Here is a 20,531-nt window from a genome sequence, read left to right as displayed (position 1 = left end):
TCCGTGACACAGAGCCACGGCAGGATTAGAGGAAGCATCGAGATGATGTGTTACACGAGTGCTGCAGGTCCTCTGTCATTATGTTAATGATTTTTTTTTGTTTTGTTTTTATTTGGTTTTTGGGTGATGGCATCAGAGCACATTCCTGCTAATGTGCAAGGAAGCTGGTGATCCCATTATCGCCAGCCTGATCAGCAGAGGAGGCAAGATTGGTGTTTGAGGAAGGAAGGGGAAAGTAGGCAAGGGTAAATCAGTTTTTGTGACTGGGTTCATCACAGTTCAAGGCAGAGATAAGCTCCACTTTGTGTGGGTGGTTGTGTCACTACAGGTAATGATGTATGGTGCAGCTACACAATTTTACCTTCCACCAGATTCTCCTTGTTTTCAGATGAAATATGATTTTTTTTTTTTTAATATTATTGTCACATATCCTTCCCTCTGTGATGTGGTGTATTCTTCTCCGTTCTCTTGCCTTCTCACCCTTCTACATTGTCTCCAGCAAATGAAAAAAATAAATACTTTAACATCCACAAAGCAGAACTGCGCGGGTCGGGAAGCAGTGGGTGGTAAAGGGGATCTCCTTAAGGTTAAATATTTTTAATTCAACCATGCTGGAAAACGAAGCATTTTTCTCCGCTAAATTCTCTGTCTTCATCCCACATCCTCTCACAACTTGCTCTTAGGCTTGTTAGAAATTCCTTGCTCCTCACCAAAGACAGCAGTATTATTCACACGCTGATTTTCTTATTAAGTCAACAGGTCTGGCTCCCACATGAAGAAGACATGCAACGCTTCTTTTTCAAGGCTTAAATTTGTCTTTAAATTGTGTAATTATGACAAACAGAATAATAAAGCTGTATCCTTTAAGTGATTGTATCTGAATAGGGCATTATCATCCTACCAAAACTTCTTCCTGAACCCACTGGATCTAATCTCGTACTCTGGCCCGGCCTGCTTTTATCTTGTAAAGGTGATATTACCATATCAGTCATACTCCGGTGTTTTTTCCACCCTCACAAAACTCTCACTGCAAAGATCCCAGATAGGAAGTAGCCGTTTTGTCTTCAAAAAGACCCCTTTAGGATTCCAAGTAATGGGGTTTTCCTAAACCTATTATGTATTTGGTAGTCAAACTGTAGTAAAATGAGTTCCCATGTAGACTGACTGTCTACATGTAATTTCAAAACAACCAAATTGCTATGAATACCCGGGCTGAAGTGACTGATAAAGGTTTTGATAATCAGTCAATAATACAGTTTACTGGTGCTATGTGATGACCAGGTTAATAGCTAAAAGTGTTTGTCGCTGCCTACAGGGTTTCGCGGAATATTAATAGTAATGCTAATACTCGTGCTATTTTTGGAAAGCTGCTGCGTACAGAGCATCTTGATGTGATATCTGATTTTTGCAGTAAGATAAATGTTGCTGCTTGTAATTCAGAAACCAATATTAGCTTCTCATATGCTTGTAATGGATGCATTTTGAGTGCATGCAAACAGACAGCAAACAGTTATCATGGCTTGATTGAAGCGTCTCGCAGGGCTTTGTGCCCAGTTGGTCAATACATCTGACGGCCCGTAGCCACCGCACCTGAAAGACTAACAGTGGCAATTGGCAGGTAAATGCTGCTCTGATGAGGCCAGATGGAGGCTCCTGTGAATCTATATAGCTCCTAAGCTGAAGGGATGGAGAGTGTGAGGCAGGCAAGCTTACCGGCTCTGTGCCATCAATACATCAGTGGCTTAGCCACCAGATTAATGGCCTCTGAGTGGTCAGGGCCGCAAAACTACTCAGTTCTGAGGTCTGTGTTCACTGGAGCTGTACATGAAAGTAAGGTAGGGTGAGGAGACAGATGAGCAAAAAGGGAGGAGGTCTTAGGTGCCAGGATGAGCACACGGGGACCCCTATTCTGTTTGGGTTTGACTTACAGGGTAGAGTCACGGGACAGATAAATTTTACAGAAGGATGGATATGTGCCTCTGGCTGTTGTTTCAGTCCCCACGTCTTGTTATGTTCCTCTTGTAAGGCTCAGACAATGTTTGCGTAGCTAAATGCAATATTATAAGTAGTATTTTGTATATACCTGTATTTATAGTTGAGAGAAATTACATAACATTTAATGCATTTGACCAGCTACTTGTGTGACTGCACAACCTGTTGACGTGTTTGTTTGACGGCAGATACAAACAGTGCTGTGCTGCAGCCATTAGCACTGCTCCTATCTGACAGGGCATGCACTGCTTGTGTTGTTTCTGAGCTTTTGCTTTGTCTGAGCAAATCAGCCCATAGAGTTTTTACATTTTGAGGTGCATTGATTACGGTTGGATTGCAGCACTTTTGCAGTTTGAGTTTGTTGTTCATCAGAGGGATGCTGATGCCTGTAAGCGTGGTCTCCTCAGAGCCGTCTATTCTGGACGGAGCTCAAAATGCGACGTGAAGCACTCTATGCAGTGGAAAGTCCGCCTCACCTCTCTGTGACCACTATCGCGGCTTGAGTAAAAATTAACCATCCCCCAGTTTCCTGAGAGTAGAATTTTTATTTGAAATTGTGGGACCTCAGGGGCATTTTCTACAGTGCCAAGAGAGACTAGCCATCTCTTCCTGAACTTCATGGCGCTGGTTGCCCATCCATGTTTTGCCTAATTGCTGTGTGCTGGAGTCCAGGGTTAGAACTGGGAGCTGTAAATCTCTCAGTGTTATGCAGACAATGTTTTCTCCAGATGTAGAAGAAAAGATTTCATCCTTTTGTAATTAAGCGGTGCAGCCCAGGGTGTCATGCGGTTTTTATTAGGGGCTCTGGAAAAGATCATTTTGCACCTTGTTTTCTCATTACGCCTTTTATTCTTGAATACAAAAGATGGATAAAATGGAAGGATGAAAACGAAAGAACGGAGCAGAGAGAATAGAATCCCTTGTTTAAATTATTATAGGGAAATTACAAGGTAGTGATGTAAGAGGTAGCTATAGGGAGTGTGTGGTGGAGGCACAGAAGGGGACGAAAGCGTAGTCTTGAAACCGAGGCAATTAGATAGTTCCATAGATGAAGAATATCCGGAAAAGTTTTTTTTAACCCCCACGTATAATATTTTTTACACCTGTGCTCTACGGAAGACTTCCTCCTGGAGTAAGAGAGCAGGGTTTGGGAAAGTTATAGTGAGTGTAAGAGACAGAGACAGCTTTAAGGGTTGGGGACAAGAATGCTCTTCAGCTTCTCAAGGGCACCGATACTTTATGGCCCTCGCATTCCTTCGTGACAAACTGATGCCCAGAATAGACAGAGTGGTGTTGGAAGAAGAAGAAAAAAGTTTAACTACCATGCCTTTAAGCCCATCCCAACATATCATGTCTCTTCCTTAATTCTATTCAATTTTATTTATGTAACACAGTTTACAACATCTCACAGCGGTCTACATAGCAAGGTATAGACCTCACAAATTGAACCCAACAAGATGCCTTTGGACTCCCTCTGAGCAAGCGGTCGGCAACGATGGGAAGGAACCATCTTACTGGTTCCTGTCAGAACCTGGGCCGGATCAGGATTTTAAGAGAATTCTTGGGACATCCTGATAATAAGGAATTACAGTAGTCCAGTCTAGACGTTATAACTGCACGGACCAGTTTCTCAGCATCACTCTGAGACAGGATTTTTACAATATAACGCAGATGAAAGAAGGTCGTCCTGCAAACTTGCTTTTTAACGACATGTCCTGGTCGAAAATAACTCCAAGGTTCTTCACAGTAGAACTGGAGGAGGCCAAGGCGACGGCATCTAGAGTAGCTATCTGGTTAGACAGTGTGATTCTGAGGTGTTCAGTGCTATTTTATTACAACTCACTGGCTTCTTTTTCAATGGGGCAACAGTATTAATTGATAAACGCAGTAAAGCTGCAGTTCTATCAACAGGATCAGTGTGGGGCTAACATTAGAGGAGCTGCTCTCCGTTGTGTTGGCATTGACGGAAATAAAACCGGAGTCATTTCCTTATATTTAGCCACTGCGTTATCAGATAAACGTCTGCTGTCATGGAACTCTTTGGTAGATAGTCCATTACTGTATATTCAAATGCTATTAAAAAATGATCAGACAGAGTAGAGTTTTGTTTAAAAACAGGAAGTTGTTCGATGTCTTGTCAAAACAAGATGAGGGGTTAAACTACGAGTTGGTTTATTGACATTTTGGTAGAAGGTTAACTGAGTCTAACAGTAAACTAAATGCTGTCGTTCTTGTCGTCTACGTGGATATTAAAGTCACCCACTATGATGACTTTATCTGTACCGAGCACTAAATCAGCCGAGAACTCAGATAGAAACTCAGAGTTGGGGGCCGGTGGCCAAAATACTACGACTAACTGGTTTTTGTGCTTTCCAGTTCGAGTGTGTGAGACTAAGTCTAAGGCTTTCAGACAAATTCTAACTAAGTTTTGGTCTCTGGTTGATTAGTAAGTGCTCACCTTCACCTCACCCTGCTCTGTTTTATGTGGCGAGCCTCAGGGTCACACTGACGCTTTTCTTTTACTGGAAGCCGCGGAATGAAGTCCAGGCTTTTGTTCAACTTAAGCAGTTTCACACATTTGTGTTTTATAAAGACCTTTTCAATCTCATGTTGATTTACAGAGGCCTCTTTTTTTCCTCTGAAATCTCTTCAGAGATGCAGACAGCAGAGGAAGTCTCCATGGCCACTGAACTTTTCGACTCTTTGCTCTCGGATCGTACGCTGTCATCCCTCACTGCCAGGCCCACAAACTCGTTTTTTTTTCTTAATAATGTCACCACAATCAATCAACAGTACCCCTAAAATTAAGGCCTGCTGAATAATTCAAACTCGGATCCTTCCTTCAGACGGCCTATCTCTGTCACAAGATAGGAATTTCCTTAATGTATGCTTGTTAGGTTGGAGCAGTCATGTTAAAATAATTCGAACCATAAGGACAGTGTGTGCTGCTACTGTTCAAATGAGAACTGTGGGAGCTGTTAAAGTTTGGACATGGAATTGTGAGATCTGGAATGCAAATGATTATTCAAATGATCAGTGTATTAATTTGCATGCTGAAAGGCGTGAGGGAGAGAGAGCAGCTTAATAAGTTCTGTAAAGCAAAGTATTTTATTATTTGTTGATGTGTCAGGAGTGAGGGCGTATTAATTTTGCAGTTGTAAGTCCCAGTGTGACCTAAATATCTTCTCTCTCGCACGCAAACACACACACACACACACATATATATCTGTTATCACCATCATCACGCACACACTCTTTTCTAATATTTTTAATCCTATTTATCAGAAATACAAAGCCTCTGTATTGTTGCGAGACAATTCAGAAAGTTTCATCTCCTTTTTTTTTTTCTCTCGCAATGAGCTCCTTTTGAACTTATGTGGAGATGAAATGTCAAAAATGTCTGGAGCCGTGGGATATTAAATAGACTTAAACCATAGACTTATGCTCGAAACTGGTTGAGTGAGGAGCCAAATAAAGGCGAACCCATCAGAACATGAAATTACTGTGAAATATCTGAGATTTCAGGACCTGCTGTTTGCACTCTCTTACCATCTTCTCTTACACATCAAATGGAGCTTATCATTCAATTTTCCTCCATTTACAACCTTTTCTCCTTTTTCATAGGCTCAGTTTCTAGTCCGTGCTGCCATTACCGACTGGTTGGGTGAAAGGGATGAAGTAATTTGGTAATAGACCTTTTGGTATTTGGGATTATCTTTGATCTTTGGGCGTTTTTGATTCGTGGAGTCATCACATCAGATTGGGAGTTTGTAACTGAGCGAGGATGTTCGGGAACCTGAGACCGAAATGTCTGGTCCGAATAAAACACAGAACAGTATTTGTGTTGTGAGTTCAATTGTAATAATTTATCACTGACGGACTGAGTGGCTCGTAGCAGAATACTAACCATGAGTGGTGCATGTAGTTAAGAGAGATCAATCTTTGCATCTGGAAGGGAGGTTGGGGCTTTTTAAATGAGAGATCCAGCATTGGAGTATTCCCAATGTTCAACTTAACTTTTAAATCATTAAACATGATGAAGCCATCTCCACAAAGTCAGAGGTTTATATACGAAAATCAAACACCATCTGCCATCTCTGATCAGAAGCAACAGCCATCAGGCCAGGGTTACCAAGGCAGAACAGGAAAAGCCATTAACTGCCAATCACTGCATCGATCGACAAGCCAGTCCACCACTACCACCCCCTCTCTACCCCCAGCCACCCACCCACCCACCCACAGACACACACATACAGTTCATCAGCTTTTACTGTACAGTCGACACACACGCACATAGCCTCGCTTTTTCTTTTCTTTTTTTTTTTGTGCTGCTCGTGTGTCTGCGCACCACGTGGCGGCAACATTTGGTCCAGTTTGTCTCTTTCCTGCTTAAAACCACGTTATCTTTTGAATTATCTGGAGTCTAGATTGCAGGATCAACATTCTGTTGGGTTTAGATAAAGGCTGTCTGACTTTTATATTGGATCAGTAAACCCAACGTGTTACTTGAAGGACAGTCGAGATGCCGTTCAAAAGATATTTCTCTCCGACCATAGGTTTGTAATCTCCTCATTACCGAAATGCATCTCAGCGAAGTCCGTCGGCCCGTCAAAACCAGCGCAGACGCTCCATCCTGCTCCGGCTCCCTCCACATTTTTGGAGTCAAACCCCAGATAAAAAGGGAACTAATAGAGTCAGTGAAGGGCAAAAAGGAAAGAAGAAGATTGATTTTTTTTTTTTCCCCTCCATTTTCAATGGTTTCACTAGAACTGAGGGTCATTAGAAGAATATTTACCTACTTCCCAATTTAATAGAGATGCTGTATATCAGAGCGATCTGGATCAGAGGTCAGGGCTGGGGGGAGCAATTAAAGCATATGGATCCAGGAGCTCGGGGCCTGTCCCATTGTGTGTGTTGTAGGCAGGAAGAGATAGGTGAGCTAAAAGGGAGGCAGCGGGAGGATGTATCGAACATGGCTCTATTAATTTATTGAACTTTGTTACTGATGAACTAGTGATGCATTAGTCAGGGGCGCAAATGCATGTCCACACGCCACGCACATTGACGTCCGGTGCTGTGTCCTTGATTGTGTGCACACGGCGCGCTCACACCGTTCTGGTTTTACTGTTTATACGACACGCTATGCGAGGAAAACCAGCGATAAGTGATATATTCTGTTTTGCATTGTTTTCTCTCTTATTTATAGTAAACGTGCCGTCTTTTCGGTGAGGCCGGCCTTATCTGGGGCCACACAATGGCCAGAGACAGAGCAGATATGATGGATGTGGCCTGGGGCCTATACGCTGGCTCTGCGTCTGCGGTGGCCTCATCCACACATCAGCCACAGGGGGAGGGAGGGGACGCAGTTGGGAGGGAGGCGAGGGAGGGAAGGAGGGCAGAGATACAAACCAGACCAGCCATTTTCCTCGTTCCGCTCATAAATATTTGTGTGGCTGATTTATAAACAGTGGAGCAAGAGAAGAGATCAAAGTGAACTGTAACGCTTATATATAAAACTGGGGCTTTTTCACGACACTGCTCTACACACCACGCTCGTACCTATTAAAGACAAAGCTATATATCACGAGGTATATTGGCAAGAGTACTGAATGGCCACTCGCACTTTAGGGCTCAGACTTCCCCCAGTTGAGAGTCGAGTTCTTGCAGCATTACCCGCCGAGGTTCTCCAGCACCAGTGAAAAGCCATCAGTGTGTGTTACAGTTAAAACTCAACCTGATCTGAGTCTGGTTAAACTCCCCCGAGGTCGGCGACCTCTCAGATGGGATTTTAAATGGCCGTAGTAATGCTATTCAGCCATATTAAAACATAGCAATGCAGTGAGGAGTCCCGGTGTCCTGGTCACGGTAAAAGTAGGCTTCATCACAGCAGACAGCTGCATGTGCAGATTCAGGCAGGCAGCTGGTCAGATGCGACGCGAATGCCGAGTCTCCTGTAAGGCAGACAGGAGGGATTAGGGTGGGGCTCCGGCACACACACACTATATACAGTGTGTGTATGTTTGTCGGGCTAAAGTACAGACTTTGCTTAACTTCGTGTTTTCAAGCAGTGGCAGCGACAGACAGCCCTCCCTCCACCCACCTCCATACTCTCATATATCTCCCGCCCCACCCACCCACCCTCCCACCCTCCCTCCTCCACCGTTGGTGCAAATGTGAGGGAGCAAAGGGGGCTCTCTTCTGCTTCGAACCCTTCTCCCTGATTAATAACTCTTATAGCCGGCAGATGAAGAAGAGCGTCACGAAGATGGCTGCTCGCTGACCTCTGTGGGAGGAAGAATAGCATGGGTAATGGGATAGAAAAGAAGGCCTTTTTCAGTGGAGATCCCCCCACCACCACCACCACCACCACCACCACACACCCTCCACCCCCTTTTGTCCACCAGCAGGACAGGGTGTGCTCAGTGTGGTGAGGCCCGAGGAGAGCTGCTGTTAAATAGCCTGTCTCTCTGTCAGTCAGTCTGTCTGTGTGTCTGTGCGAGTGCCTGAAGACATCTGGTTCTCGAGCTGTGGGAACTCTGTGGCATTATTTTTTATGCTCTTCACCTACAGCTTACGTAACACATTATTTCAGGTGTGCATGAAGGGATTTTTTTTTTCTTTTCTTTACGGCTGCTTGAATATTTTTATAATTGCCTCGTTCGTTATGTAGCAATCTTTTGTGAAAGTTTTCTTTTGTATGTATAGCATGTGTGTGTGTAAAGTCAGCCGGGGGGGGGAACTAGATGATCCAGATCTGGTTCTGGAGCCTCCCACTGTAGTATGAGGGTATGCTTTGCTGCTATCTTTAACAAACATTTAGATGAAGCACGTTTTGTCCCGCGTGTTGCCGTCCGTCTCCCGTAAACTCTGTATATACGTCGTGTGTGTGTGTAGAGGGCGATTCTGATCAGGTAGGCAGGCATTGTAGGAGGGCTATAGAGAGCGGCTGCAGATTGTTTTACCCCTGGTGTGTCTGAGTTTCTGTGCAGGGAGTTCAAAGTCCTGCTGAACATCAGAGGGCTGATGCTGAGTGAGGCTGACTAGCTGCAGCCTGTGGTCTGGGAAGGGTTACTGAATTATTACTGATGGTTTCAGGGGTAACTGTCCAACCACAGGACTGGGGAATATTAATCATTTATTTGATTGTCCGCATGTGCTGATTAATCAATTTGAGTAGGATCTGCAGGATTAACTACCTTATTATTCCCCTGTAAGAACAGATAAGAGATAAGACTTTAAAATATCATATTCCATTTATCATTTATTTTTAGATCCCTGCTGATGAGGGTGAAATAAAAACTGAGGTGAGATTAGGCAGAACAGCAACATGGGGAAACTGTTGGGGGAGGAGGAGGATAAGAGAAAGCGATGTGAGGAGGGAGAGAGAGAGAGGAAAAAAAATCTCTTAACTGCAGCGTTGAGCATTTCAGAAGATGGGGGAAGAGATACAGCTTTGTATTACTTCAAAAATGGTAGAGGGAGAAAAAAAAAAAAGTTGTGCAGCTGGGAGTGAGAGAGTGGAGAGAAAAGGGGGGCGGAGAGACGAGAGGAACAGGAAGTTGATGGGAAAGTGATAGCTGTCTCCACCTGGAGTATAGCCTGAGCTGTGTGTTAAGAAGGAAGGCAAAGCAAAGGGGGAAAGAGGGAGCTGCTGCTGCTGACTCCTATACTGTACTCTGGTTTAGGTAAGTTTGGCTCTCATACCAAGTATAGCTAGCTGAGCTGATCCAAGAAGGGCGCTGCTCCTGTTTACCCAACTCACTATCTATTCAGTATATAAATTCTCAATCTGCCAACTGTTTAATGTGTTATGTCATGTGGTAATGCCTTTGATTCCAACATGCCTCCGTTTGTAAATACAAGAGGCACTCAAAAGGCTGTGGTTTCTTTACAAGCATGGCGCCCCCGGCGCTTTGGTTGGGAATGCACTGAGAGGGAGAAGGATTGAAAGAGTAAGGGAGGGAGCGAGAGGTGGTTAGAAACTGTATACACTTCCCGTTGCTCTTCTGCCAACCCCTCTCCCTGCTGCCTCTGGTTGCGCAGGCAGGCAGGCAGGCAGGCAGGCAGTGAGTGAGAAATGTGAGAGGGAGGAGTATATCCTCTCTCCTGGCTGAACACAGCACCATAATTATGCACTTTTCAGCAGGTTTTACCTTTAACACTTTCCTCCCGGGGTTGAGATTAGTGCTCACCATGCTTGATTTACTGCACAATTACTGAACAAGAGCTCTATCTAATCAATAAACAGGAAGGGGAAAAGTGGTAGGCTTTGAAGTATAGTTTGAGATTTTTTGCACGATTGAGCAGTGTATATGGTGTAGCAAGTAAGGGCAGCCTGACTGCGATGCCAGCCTGTGAAATATCTATTATATCAGCCATGCCTCTTTGCTTTACCCACTCGCTAAGCGTCTTTACAGTGCTCAGCTACTGCAGTGGAAAATTGCTTCTTTTTTCTCTGACCACTGCTTAACACGGAGGTCAGCAACAAATTGTCTAATAAGGACATTCCTCCCAAACATTATATTAAAATCAACTCGTCCCATAAACGCGGGGATGGATGTGATCTTATAACTTGCGCGCTGCAAGAAAAGCGATACAAGGCTCCCGTGTGGTAGCTTGCTATGCCCTGTATTAGATGTCCCCGAATGGGCAGCCAGCACAATGACCTCCATGATGACACTTGCTAATGGCATGAGAGGTTATTTTGGGAAGCTCCAATGACCGTTCATCATCAAGTCTTTCTGGGGCTTATAAAGCTTTTTGCCAGCGTGACCAAAGCAATAGACCTCTTCCAATTAGTCTGGTCTGTGTTTGATTTTTAGTGATGACAACTATATCTCAGCTGCAATTATGCTGCACTGGGAATGATGAAGGTTTAGGTTATTGATCCTCGATTGATCATCCTGATCAATGAGCACTTTTGTTTCTTTTTTTTTTTTATGGAAAGTGGAGTTATGCTTTTTTCTCTCTCTCTCTCTTTGGCTAATGAGCACGCCCAACAGTGACCCTGTAAAGAAATCTGTGTTAGCAAGGCCATATGTATTACTGATAGAGTTGGCTATGCTCATGGGAAAGCGGGCCACAGCACAGAGCACCATTTTTCAGAGCTAGTGCACTCCCTCCCTGTGGGCATAGGTCAAAGGCCAGGACGGGTCTGATGAAAATTGGGTCTTTATGGGTCTCGGTTTTAATTATATGGCTCTAATTCAAAAGAGGTATTGGCTTAAAGACTTCTTGCTGAAGAATGAGCAGGAAAGTTTAGAGTGTGTGTGTATTTGCTGCTTTCAATTGTACAAAAACTCTCTAAAAACCAGAATTATGGAAGCGACGATATTGTTCATAGCACTTGAAATGTTAAGTTTTTTTTTTTTATGGCTAGTTTAGAGTCTATACCAAAAGTGGGAAAAGTCAGGGTTTCACTCATTAAAAATGCAGCTTTTTTTACTCGCTGGATACGGAAAAGTTGACAGGTGAAGCTGGTGGGTGTTTGGTGTATGAATTGCTTTAAGAACCCTCAACAGCAGTTTCACTCCAACGAGGTACTTCATGTTCCATGCAAATAAGCCCACATATAGACCTACTCGGTATATTCACCTGCACTCAACCCCACTCATTAATTTTCATTTTAAGAAGAGGACCTCTCAAAGGCCACATTGCTCCTTTTGTCAGTGCAGCGATGCTAATAAAGATAGCTGCATAAGACTGGGTTAAATATTGACACTGGCAGAGCACATCATCACTGTTCTTAATTAGCTGGTGTCTCTAGCGAGCTCGTGTGAGGGCAGGGCACGAACAACTAAACATTTCCCCTTACGAGAACTCAAACACCCACTCCCCAAAACACATTTCTATGAATTTTACATAAAAAGGGATACAGGATAGTCAGAAAACATACAGTGTTACAGCTATCACAGCCTTATTGCGTAGCCTGAAGCTGCAACCAATTATGTGTTAATGAAATATTTACACTACCAAACTGAGAACGCCAGGGGTGAAAGCGAGATAATACAAGCCTGAGGAGACTAGATTCTGTGTCTCCTCGCTGCCGTTACGTCAACGAAAAGGTGGAATAGGAGATCAGCAGATGACAATAGGCTCAGGAGGAAGAATGTGGGCATACCTGTAGTTCAGTGAGCAGGGTTCTGGGTCACCCCGACAGCTATGGGAGTGTTTCAGGGGCGTTCTCTGGGTCGCAGTAACCAACCAGATGGGGAGGGGGCAGTTAATCGTAACAGTGACTCTCTAGATGACCATGTCAGGCATGTTCAGTTTTACCGCCGGAGTCCTTGATTTCTGCCGGCTGCTCCCTCACAATGATATGGCAGCGTATCTGCATTCACTGCAGAGTGTGATGTTTGTTCTCGAGGACTAATTGTGTTTGGGTAATGTTCCTGCTCTGAATTTAATTCTCACTGACTGCATTAATCATTACAAGTGGTGTTTGCCTGTATCTTAATCCAACACTCTCTCCCCCCCCGTCATCCCGTGACTCACCATCTCCCTTGCTCTCACAGGGCTCATTCCCCTCCACCCTCTCCAAACTTCTTTTTCATCCGTCGTCTCCACCTAACAAGCTTTCTGGTTCTCACATTCAGAGCAGCTCCGCGAGGCCGTGCTGCCGTCGTCTGGCCGGCATGTGACAAATGAGAGGCAGCGAGGTGTTGGAGACTCTTGTCAGCTGTGTGGGTGAAGTGCTGCCTCTGCCTTTACCCCACTGACACATCAGTGACCTGCAGTGCAGTTGAGTCCAGACCTGGGTAGTCGGTCGTCTTGTTCTCGTCTACTTGCACTATGCACGTAGCTCACTAACGGTACCGGCCCGTATAGCTCTTTTCAGACAAACTATGCCATGCTTTCTGTGAATTCCAGATTTTCCTGGAAACCTCGCTGTAGAGGTACAAGAGAATTCTGTTCTAACGGTAGTGTTGGCGTCCATAACTTCATCGGGCATTCCTGCGGTTTGCGTTACAAACACTAACTCCTCAGAGGAAGCATTTAAAAACAAGGTGTACACGCACACAAATGTGTCACGGTAGTTGTGATTCAGATTTAAGCCTTTCTTGTTGGCCAAACTTTATAGCCAGAAGACAAGGAGTGGTTTTTGGTTTAATAATAGTCGCCTCTGGATAATGTCATCTTTGCTTGCGAAGAACACTCAGACTTGGGTGGAGCAGCTTCTCAATAAGTAAGGTTTGTGCTTTAGGTGCTGAAAGCAGGTGTGCTTTTTCAGCAGACCTGCTGGTTTTCTCTCTCTCGCCCTCGTGACGATCTCACTGGAGCATTCAGGTTGTTGAGAAAGACCGATTCCTTTTTTTTGTATTATCAGTTTTCTTACCAGCGCTATCATTCAAAAGACTCATTTTTTCATGTCATGGGTTATTATTGTAATAAGAGTGCCCATAAAACAGTGATGCAGTGGATCATTATTGAAGCTCAGGATCAGAACATCTCAGGCTGTTGTGTGCTTCCTGTTTTGTTTAAATGAAAAAAAAAATGTTTAAAAAAAAAGTTCCTCCTCAGCCCTGTACAAGTAATTATTGTCACCGCTGTCCAAAATGGAGGGTTGTTATGTTGACACAGTGCGCTGGGTAATGGAGAGAAGGGCCGGGGCAGGTCCTGATTTGCCCCATTCAGCTTCCAGATGGTACCTTGCCAGTACACATGTCATCAAGTGGCTGTAACAGTTGTTTGGGTACCCCCATGGCTCCACCTTGCTCTCGCCTCCTGCAGGCAGACTTATTGTACTGCAATTTTGGCAAGCTCCTCCCAGCATGGCTTTCATAAAAGCACCAGGAGGTTAAGCTGTTAATTAGCTACTGAAAGAGGAGGCCAACAGCTTGCTGTTAATTTGCTTTACTCTTTTTTTTTTTTTTTTTTTTTTTTTTGGTGGGTTTGAAAAATTTTTTTTTTTTTTTTTTTTTTTTTTTTTTTTTTCTTATTTGGGGATTGACATCATTTCCTGCCTGTTTTGGAGTCGTTGCTGTGTGTCACAAAAGCAGGACCCAGCTCATTAAGAAGGGGAGAAATGTGTTTATCTGGCTATGATTAGAAGTGCACATTATGTATGTATAGCCATGCTTATCCAAATGTTCTTAATGAGAGAGACCCTGGACGCCAGTGTGGGGCTCCTGTGGGCATAGGCCCAGGCTCGTTATCACCACACAGGGCATTGATCTCTTTACCGCCTGCTTGCTTATCCTCCTCCTCCTCCCCTTTCAAAGACAGTGAGTCGCACATGAATTATGTGGACACATTGATCAGCTGATTGAGAGCTATTGTTTAGAGCCCTGGGTCATTATTGAAGGAGGGATTACCCAACTCTTGTTTTGTGCGTGCATGTGGGAGAGTGTATTACTCAGCTCCTTGTCACAGCGCATACTCCCCTCGGCTCACCTTAGATTTGCAATGGCTGCACAAAAGTGCACACACACTTACACGCGCAGAGCACATACAGCAGTCTACACAATCAACATGGCCCAAATGACTGCCTGCATTGATTGCCTTCCCTCTGCAATTATGTTCCCATTGTTTACTTTCTAGCATCTTACTCATTCAAACGGAATTCAATAATTATTGCTTTATTTAATGTTAAAGTAAGTAAGAGTGGTGGGTGTGGAGCACCGGTAGCTGTATTGTCTTTAAGTGTCTCCATGACCCCTCCCAAACTACTTTGTTTCATAGGCCCATGTTAAGTCATCCTCTCTAAGGACACCTCCAGCGATCCATCTTTACCTTGCTGCTCTCCCTTACGACGCAGAGGCCCGTTTTGTTTCTCCCCTCCCTCCCAGAGACAAATATGCAGCCTGTTTTTATTCACCGGTAGTGATGGATCATTTCTACAGCAAAGCAGTAGAGGAAGCAACTTAGCACATTATGGGCTTTGAGACAGAGGGACAGGATGCAGCGGAGGGGTGGCAGGTATTAAGAGCAATGGAAAAGAAAGGACAGGGGTGGGGATGAGGTTCAGGAAGCAGTAGGTACGTTTGGGCCTGGAATACACAGTCCACTTAAGCCACAGCCTAACTTTAGGCATGTTGCAACTTGCAGTGGCTAATTCAAAGCAGCCACCACACTTGGCACCCAGTGGGGCCTCTGTGGTTGGAGCTGTTGTTCGTGCTGCTGGCAGACAGGGAATCACAGGCCAAATTGTAAGCACTCACTGACTCCAGTCACTCTGCTTTGCTTTGCTAAATAACCTGCTTACGTTCCAGGGGAATCCCAGAGTGCAGATTTATGAGAATCAAGTTCCCAACAAATCTCTGCACATGTGCAAATACACTGCTGCTGCTGGGAAGAAATGGGTCATTACATTGAAATATTTTCATTGTCTAGACTTTAACCCCAAAACCTAATCCTCATCATTAAAATAATCTGGTTTTAAATTTAGCTTGATTTTGACGTACGGCCTTCAGGATTAGGTAGAAACTGAGCAGCTACCTTTTCGAATGCTCTCTTTCTGCTAAAAATCTGCATTCAGTCAACAGCGTTCGGACTCTACGGCTTGTTGTTGAGCCACACGAGCATATTTTCCTTCTCCTTTGGCTGCAGCGTGTTTTGCAATCCAACAATTACATTGTCTCTCCTCACAGTGAAATACGGTTACCTCATTGGTTATAATTGCTGCCATGACCTCACTGTGTTTGAATAACAAAGGTGCTGCTTGACTTATTGTAACACCTCCGAAGCCACGAAGCCAAAACCCGACTCCTACCTCCGTGATTTAGAGGATGCGATCCTCTCGTAGATCTGCTCAGATCTACTTTATTGCAGCGCCTATCATGGCTTCAGGTGTGAACCGCAGTTTTCTAAACCGTGTAAGCCCACCGCCCCCCACCAACGGAGCACGTCTATGCATGTGCACACGCACACGGACGAGAGCTTTTAGTGCCGAGAATCAGGGAGACAATTACAAAGCAATATCCAAGCAGATACTCACTGGCTCTCTCACAGAGGGAATTTGGCAGCTCTCTTAGAATTGATAGCTATTTAGCTCACAGATAGTCATCTGTTTTAATGCATTAATTTTGTATTAACAGCACTGCCAAATTTAATGGTGGAAATTAGGGTATGATCATAATGGCATGTGGCTGCGTGTGTGTGCGTGTGTATGTGTGTGCGCATGCGTGTGTGTTTTTTTTTGTGCATGTTTGTGTGTGTACATTTCTGATGCTCTTTTTGTCTATACTTTTGTATGTGTTTGTTGCGTGTACATGCTGTATTATACGGTTCCTTTGGGAGCCATTCTTTGGAATTACCGGCTCTCTGTCTCCCTTCCACCCTTCCAGTAATACCCACCTCCATCTTGTGCGAGCTGGACTCTCTCTGCAACCACACTGTTTTGTGTTAAAGGTGCACTTTTACTTTGCATTTAAGTGGATGGAAATGCAGATGTATGCAGTGCTCTGGGTGGGTGGTGAAACTGATACAGCCATGTATTGCCCACTCAGAGGGCAAGGTGCACTGTAGAGTTGTGAGAGAGAGGATGGGGTGGTGCCCACACCGCCCCTGTCCCTCTTTACCTGAAAAAGCACAGAGCACTGCTTCAGCCTCCACAGCAAGAGACAAGGTGCTCCATCGAAGAGAGAGGCTTGAAATTGCTTTTTTAAACTATGAAAATCACCACAGTATAAAGCTTAGAACCGGACCCTTCGGCAGAATGTCTTTTTAAAAGCTATAAAAATGGTAGTTGGGGTATATATATTTTTTGAAAATCGCAATATGACTACAAAATGACTTAAAGATACCTTCGATCGCTGTGCTTTTATGAACTTATCTGTTAAATCGGACCACACGTGCAGTATATTCACATGCACGCAGCATGTCTCCTGCTTGCTGTTGAGTACATCGCCGCATTACAGGCGGTCACACGCTTGTACTTGCTCAGCTGAATCTCCTATATAACTGCTGTAAATTTCCAGACAGTTCAGTGGTATTGAATCCATGCCGCTGACCCAGCCAGCTTCCCCCCATTATGCTCCACAGCTCCCCTCCTGTTGGGGCCTTGATAGGGCGGTTAGAAGCCCCTGAGCCAGGCCGACCAACTCCTCCCAGCCCAACATGACTTTTTCATTAAGCCGCCAAATTCCTGCACTCCAGTTGGAGGTGATTTATCAACTAGGGGCTTCATTGCAGGTTCATAGGAAACAGACATAGGCCCTGTCTCATGCATTATTATGTTTCACATTCAAAGTGTGTGTGTGAGTGTGTGTGTGTGTGTGTGTGTGTGTGTGCGCTTGTATGTGTGCGAACCAGAGAAGCCAGCGAGTGTACTGTGTCCAAACTGTGTTTGTGCTTTTAGATATAATCCTAGGAGTCTCATGGATAATTCCTGAGGAATCCAGTGAGAATCAATGTTAGAGAAAGTTTGTGTGTCTGATGATCAGATGGTTGTTGTTCTCATGGGTCAAGCTGTGCTGCTCTCCTATGCACTATGCAATTTTGCCCCAGTCCTCCCTGGAATACTGAATGAGCACGGACCACCTCACTCTTCATTGGTTTGATCTCCTCCCTCTTTCACTGACTCTGAACTGCCCCAGACTGCTTTGGGTCATGGCCAGTGCAGAGATGGTGAAAGTGTTGGTTTACAGGTGTAACCGTTTGACATTGTAGACAGAGCTACACGAACTGGGGCAGGCCAGTTTTGGCCCCGTTGAGCCCATCTTCCTGGCAAGTCAGGTTTATAGTGAATTATGGCCGATTCTGGGGCAGGCAGTCTCAGGTTCACTCCTATATAAACCCTGTGCTTTTTATGGGAAACTATAAAACTCCCAGGATTTTTTTTTTCTACCTCATGAGACTTGCTTTGAAGTTTCGGTCAGGTGCTGTCATTTTTTAAAACTTGTCTTCTTGTAGATTTTTGGAGCCTTGAGTCATTTGTGGCAAGGAACCCTTTTTTTTTTTTTTTAAATTCAAGACATCTGCTATGACTAAGAGCAATTTGATTGATTTGGTGTCATCTATAACTGAATCTGTCTCTCAGATTTCTCTCTACCTTAGTTCTGATGCAATATTTTTGCACAGAGGAAAAGGAGGAGAAGGAGGAGGGCTCCCACAATATCCAGAAACACCTCTTCATGACATCATGGATGGCTTAAAACGAGGCGAGAAAGGAGAGCGCACAGAGCTTTTTACAATCACCTAATAACTCTATTACACCGAGCTGTGGGGCTCACAAAGAGGAAAAAAAACTCCTATTCCTTTTCCTGGAAGCGGTGTCTTAATGCACATTTTAGGTGTAGAAGTGAGAAATATGAAACCAAAGAGAATGAAACACAATAGCCCAGAAAACCCCATAGCAATATTACAATATTGCTAGAAAATTAAACATTAGGAGAAAGGGACAAGAGCATTTTAGGCAGGCATAATATTGTTATGGCTCTTTTTTTCACCAGCCTGTCAACACCTGATTTAGATGTAATGTGGTTAAATGTGTAATGTTTCCATTGCTTTTGTGTCTTGCAGCCAACCAAACAGGCCATCTAGTGCGGGCGGGGAGGATGCTTTAGTTTCTTTTTGATGAATGTTTCATTTTTCTGATCTTTTATTCGAAGCGTAATTGTAAGCCTGATGTTCAAGCTAAATGAACACACAGAGGATTATACTCCGTAAATGTAGGATTGTGCAAAAATGGACACAAAGCAAACCAACTAGGGCTGAACAATGAATCGATTAGATGTTAAAAATCACAATTTTCTACAATGCAGTTGCCAAAATTTTAAATTTACAATATACTTTGCATTGCACCTGAGCCGGGCCTGATGTGTCGGTGGTTTCACACGTTCACACCGTCCTCTTGTGTGGTAATGTTCCAGCACATATTTAAAATCTGTTACAGAGCAAATATTTAATTGAAGCTCTGCTTTCAAAGATTGTGTTTTAAATCAAATCACAAAATCTCTCAGAAAACTGGCGATTAGACGTTTTTATCAAATTGTTCAGCTCCAGTTCTCATTGCTGTCTGTGTTTCGAGGAGTTATCGTCTTCTTCTTACTGCAGCAGGATAATTTTCATTTGTTTCATCTGGTTAAGAACGACAAATCATTAGTGTTTCATCCTCATTTTGTTCTCAGGTGATTTACATGTACAAGAAGTTTGTATCATATCATACTGATTCCATATCTACTACTATTCACAATCACTTTATTGTTGTCCCCAAAGGAGACACAGCGGCTGAAAAGATTAGAGGACAACTTTTGGTGATTGGCATTGATTGCAGCCACAGAAATCCACAGCGAGACTCAAGAGTTTGATGTCTTGACAGGCGTGACACAAGTGGCCATACCGGGGCCGGGGCTTTTATTGTAAACATGCAGCAACAATCAGTGTGATGCTTTAGGATAATGGTCAATAACTCTGTTGCTCACACCAGGCGCAGCCATATTGTGTTGGCCTTGCATCATTGATTGAGCCATGCAGGAGGTAATTAGACCGGAGCTCGGCGGTGCGACGAGGGGCTGTGGTGGCATGGTGTCACTACGGGGCGGTACGTATGTTGTGACACTCCGGAGGGTGGGCTCCAGGCTGGAACAGGCGCACCGTCGAGCGTTGGGAGGAAGCGCTGGGGTTGACAGGTCAATACTGATGCTGATTTCTTGTCCTCTGAAGGTTGTCCTCCTGTTGTGGAATGTTCCATTTTCCCTCAGAATGCACTCAGTGCCCCTCCTGCTCAACCACCGGCTGGCTTTGCCTCTCTTTCTCCACGAGAGAGCGAGGATTTAACTCGCCATGATCAATATTTAGTATCCCATGCGTGAAACAGGCAGATGTTTGGAGTTTCCTTTTCAGAGACGGGAAGCTTCTGTTGAGTGAAGGGGATCAATGCTTCCTTCCGTCTGTGAGGCTGCAGACCCACGGCTTCTGAAGGGTGGCTGATGTGATTCCTGCCCGCCCTCGGGCCCCTGAGATTTGCGCGCCTCCCAGGCCTCTCCTGTCCTGTTAGCCCACTGATACAGACACTCACACAGACAAGTGTGCAGTCCAAACAGTTGTCCTGAAGTGGAAGAGGTCTGGATGTTAAACAACAGGGCTGTGATTGGGAATTGATTTGTTCATTTGCCAACTGTGTGAGTGAAAGTGAGTCGGTGGTGCCTAGCCAGCTATCTGCCATCTACAATAACTTCTTTCTCTCTCTTTTCCTCTCCCTCTCTTTCTCCGTGTTGCCTTTCCTCCTCTATCTTTCTCCATCCCCCTCCCACAGCACCTGCAGCAGCACGAAAACGCGGTGGAGGGTGATGCCTGCTACTACCACTGTGTGCTGTGCAACTACTCGACCAAGGCCAAGCTCAACCTGATCCAGCATGTGCGCTCCATGAAGCACCAACGCAGCGAGAGCCTCAGGAAGCTTCAGCGCTTGCAGAAAGGCCTGCCGGAGGAGGAGGAGGACCTCAGCTCCATCTTCACCATTCGCAAATGCCCTTCTTCGGATACAGGTCAGAACACGCCCATGACTTTGTTTTCACTTCTTGCTCTCTCCACCTATGCAGCTTCGCCTCTTGTGCACATAAACACACATCCAGTTGTTCATCCGTGGAGCTTCTGAG

At 44.6% G+C, this 20,531-nt stretch overlaps 1 protein-coding gene across 3 annotated transcripts in view; it reads left to right on the top strand.

Moving 5' to 3' along the window:
* zfhx3b (zinc finger homeobox 3b) overlaps positions 1 to 20,531 on the top strand; it is a 137,355-nt gene that overhangs the window by 58,456 nt on the left and 58,368 nt on the right. For all 3 annotated transcript variants that reach the window (XM_008289227.1, XM_008289228.1, XM_008289229.1), the window contains exon 5: positions 20,189 to 20,420. In XM_008289227.1, coding sequence (XP_008287449.1) covers positions 20,189 to 20,420 — 232 coding nt within the window. The remainder of the gene's footprint in view (positions 1 to 20,188; positions 20,421 to 20,531) is intronic.

The sequence above is a fragment of the Stegastes partitus genome, unplaced genomic scaffold (assembly GCF_000690725.1).
Source record: "Stegastes partitus isolate 25-593 unplaced genomic scaffold, Stegastes_partitus-1.0.2 Scaffold600, whole genome shotgun sequence".
NCBI lineage: Eukaryota > Metazoa > Chordata > Actinopteri > Pomacentridae > Stegastes > Stegastes partitus.
Note: the sequence above shows the minus strand (reverse complement) of the source record. Positions and strands in the feature narration are given on the sequence as shown.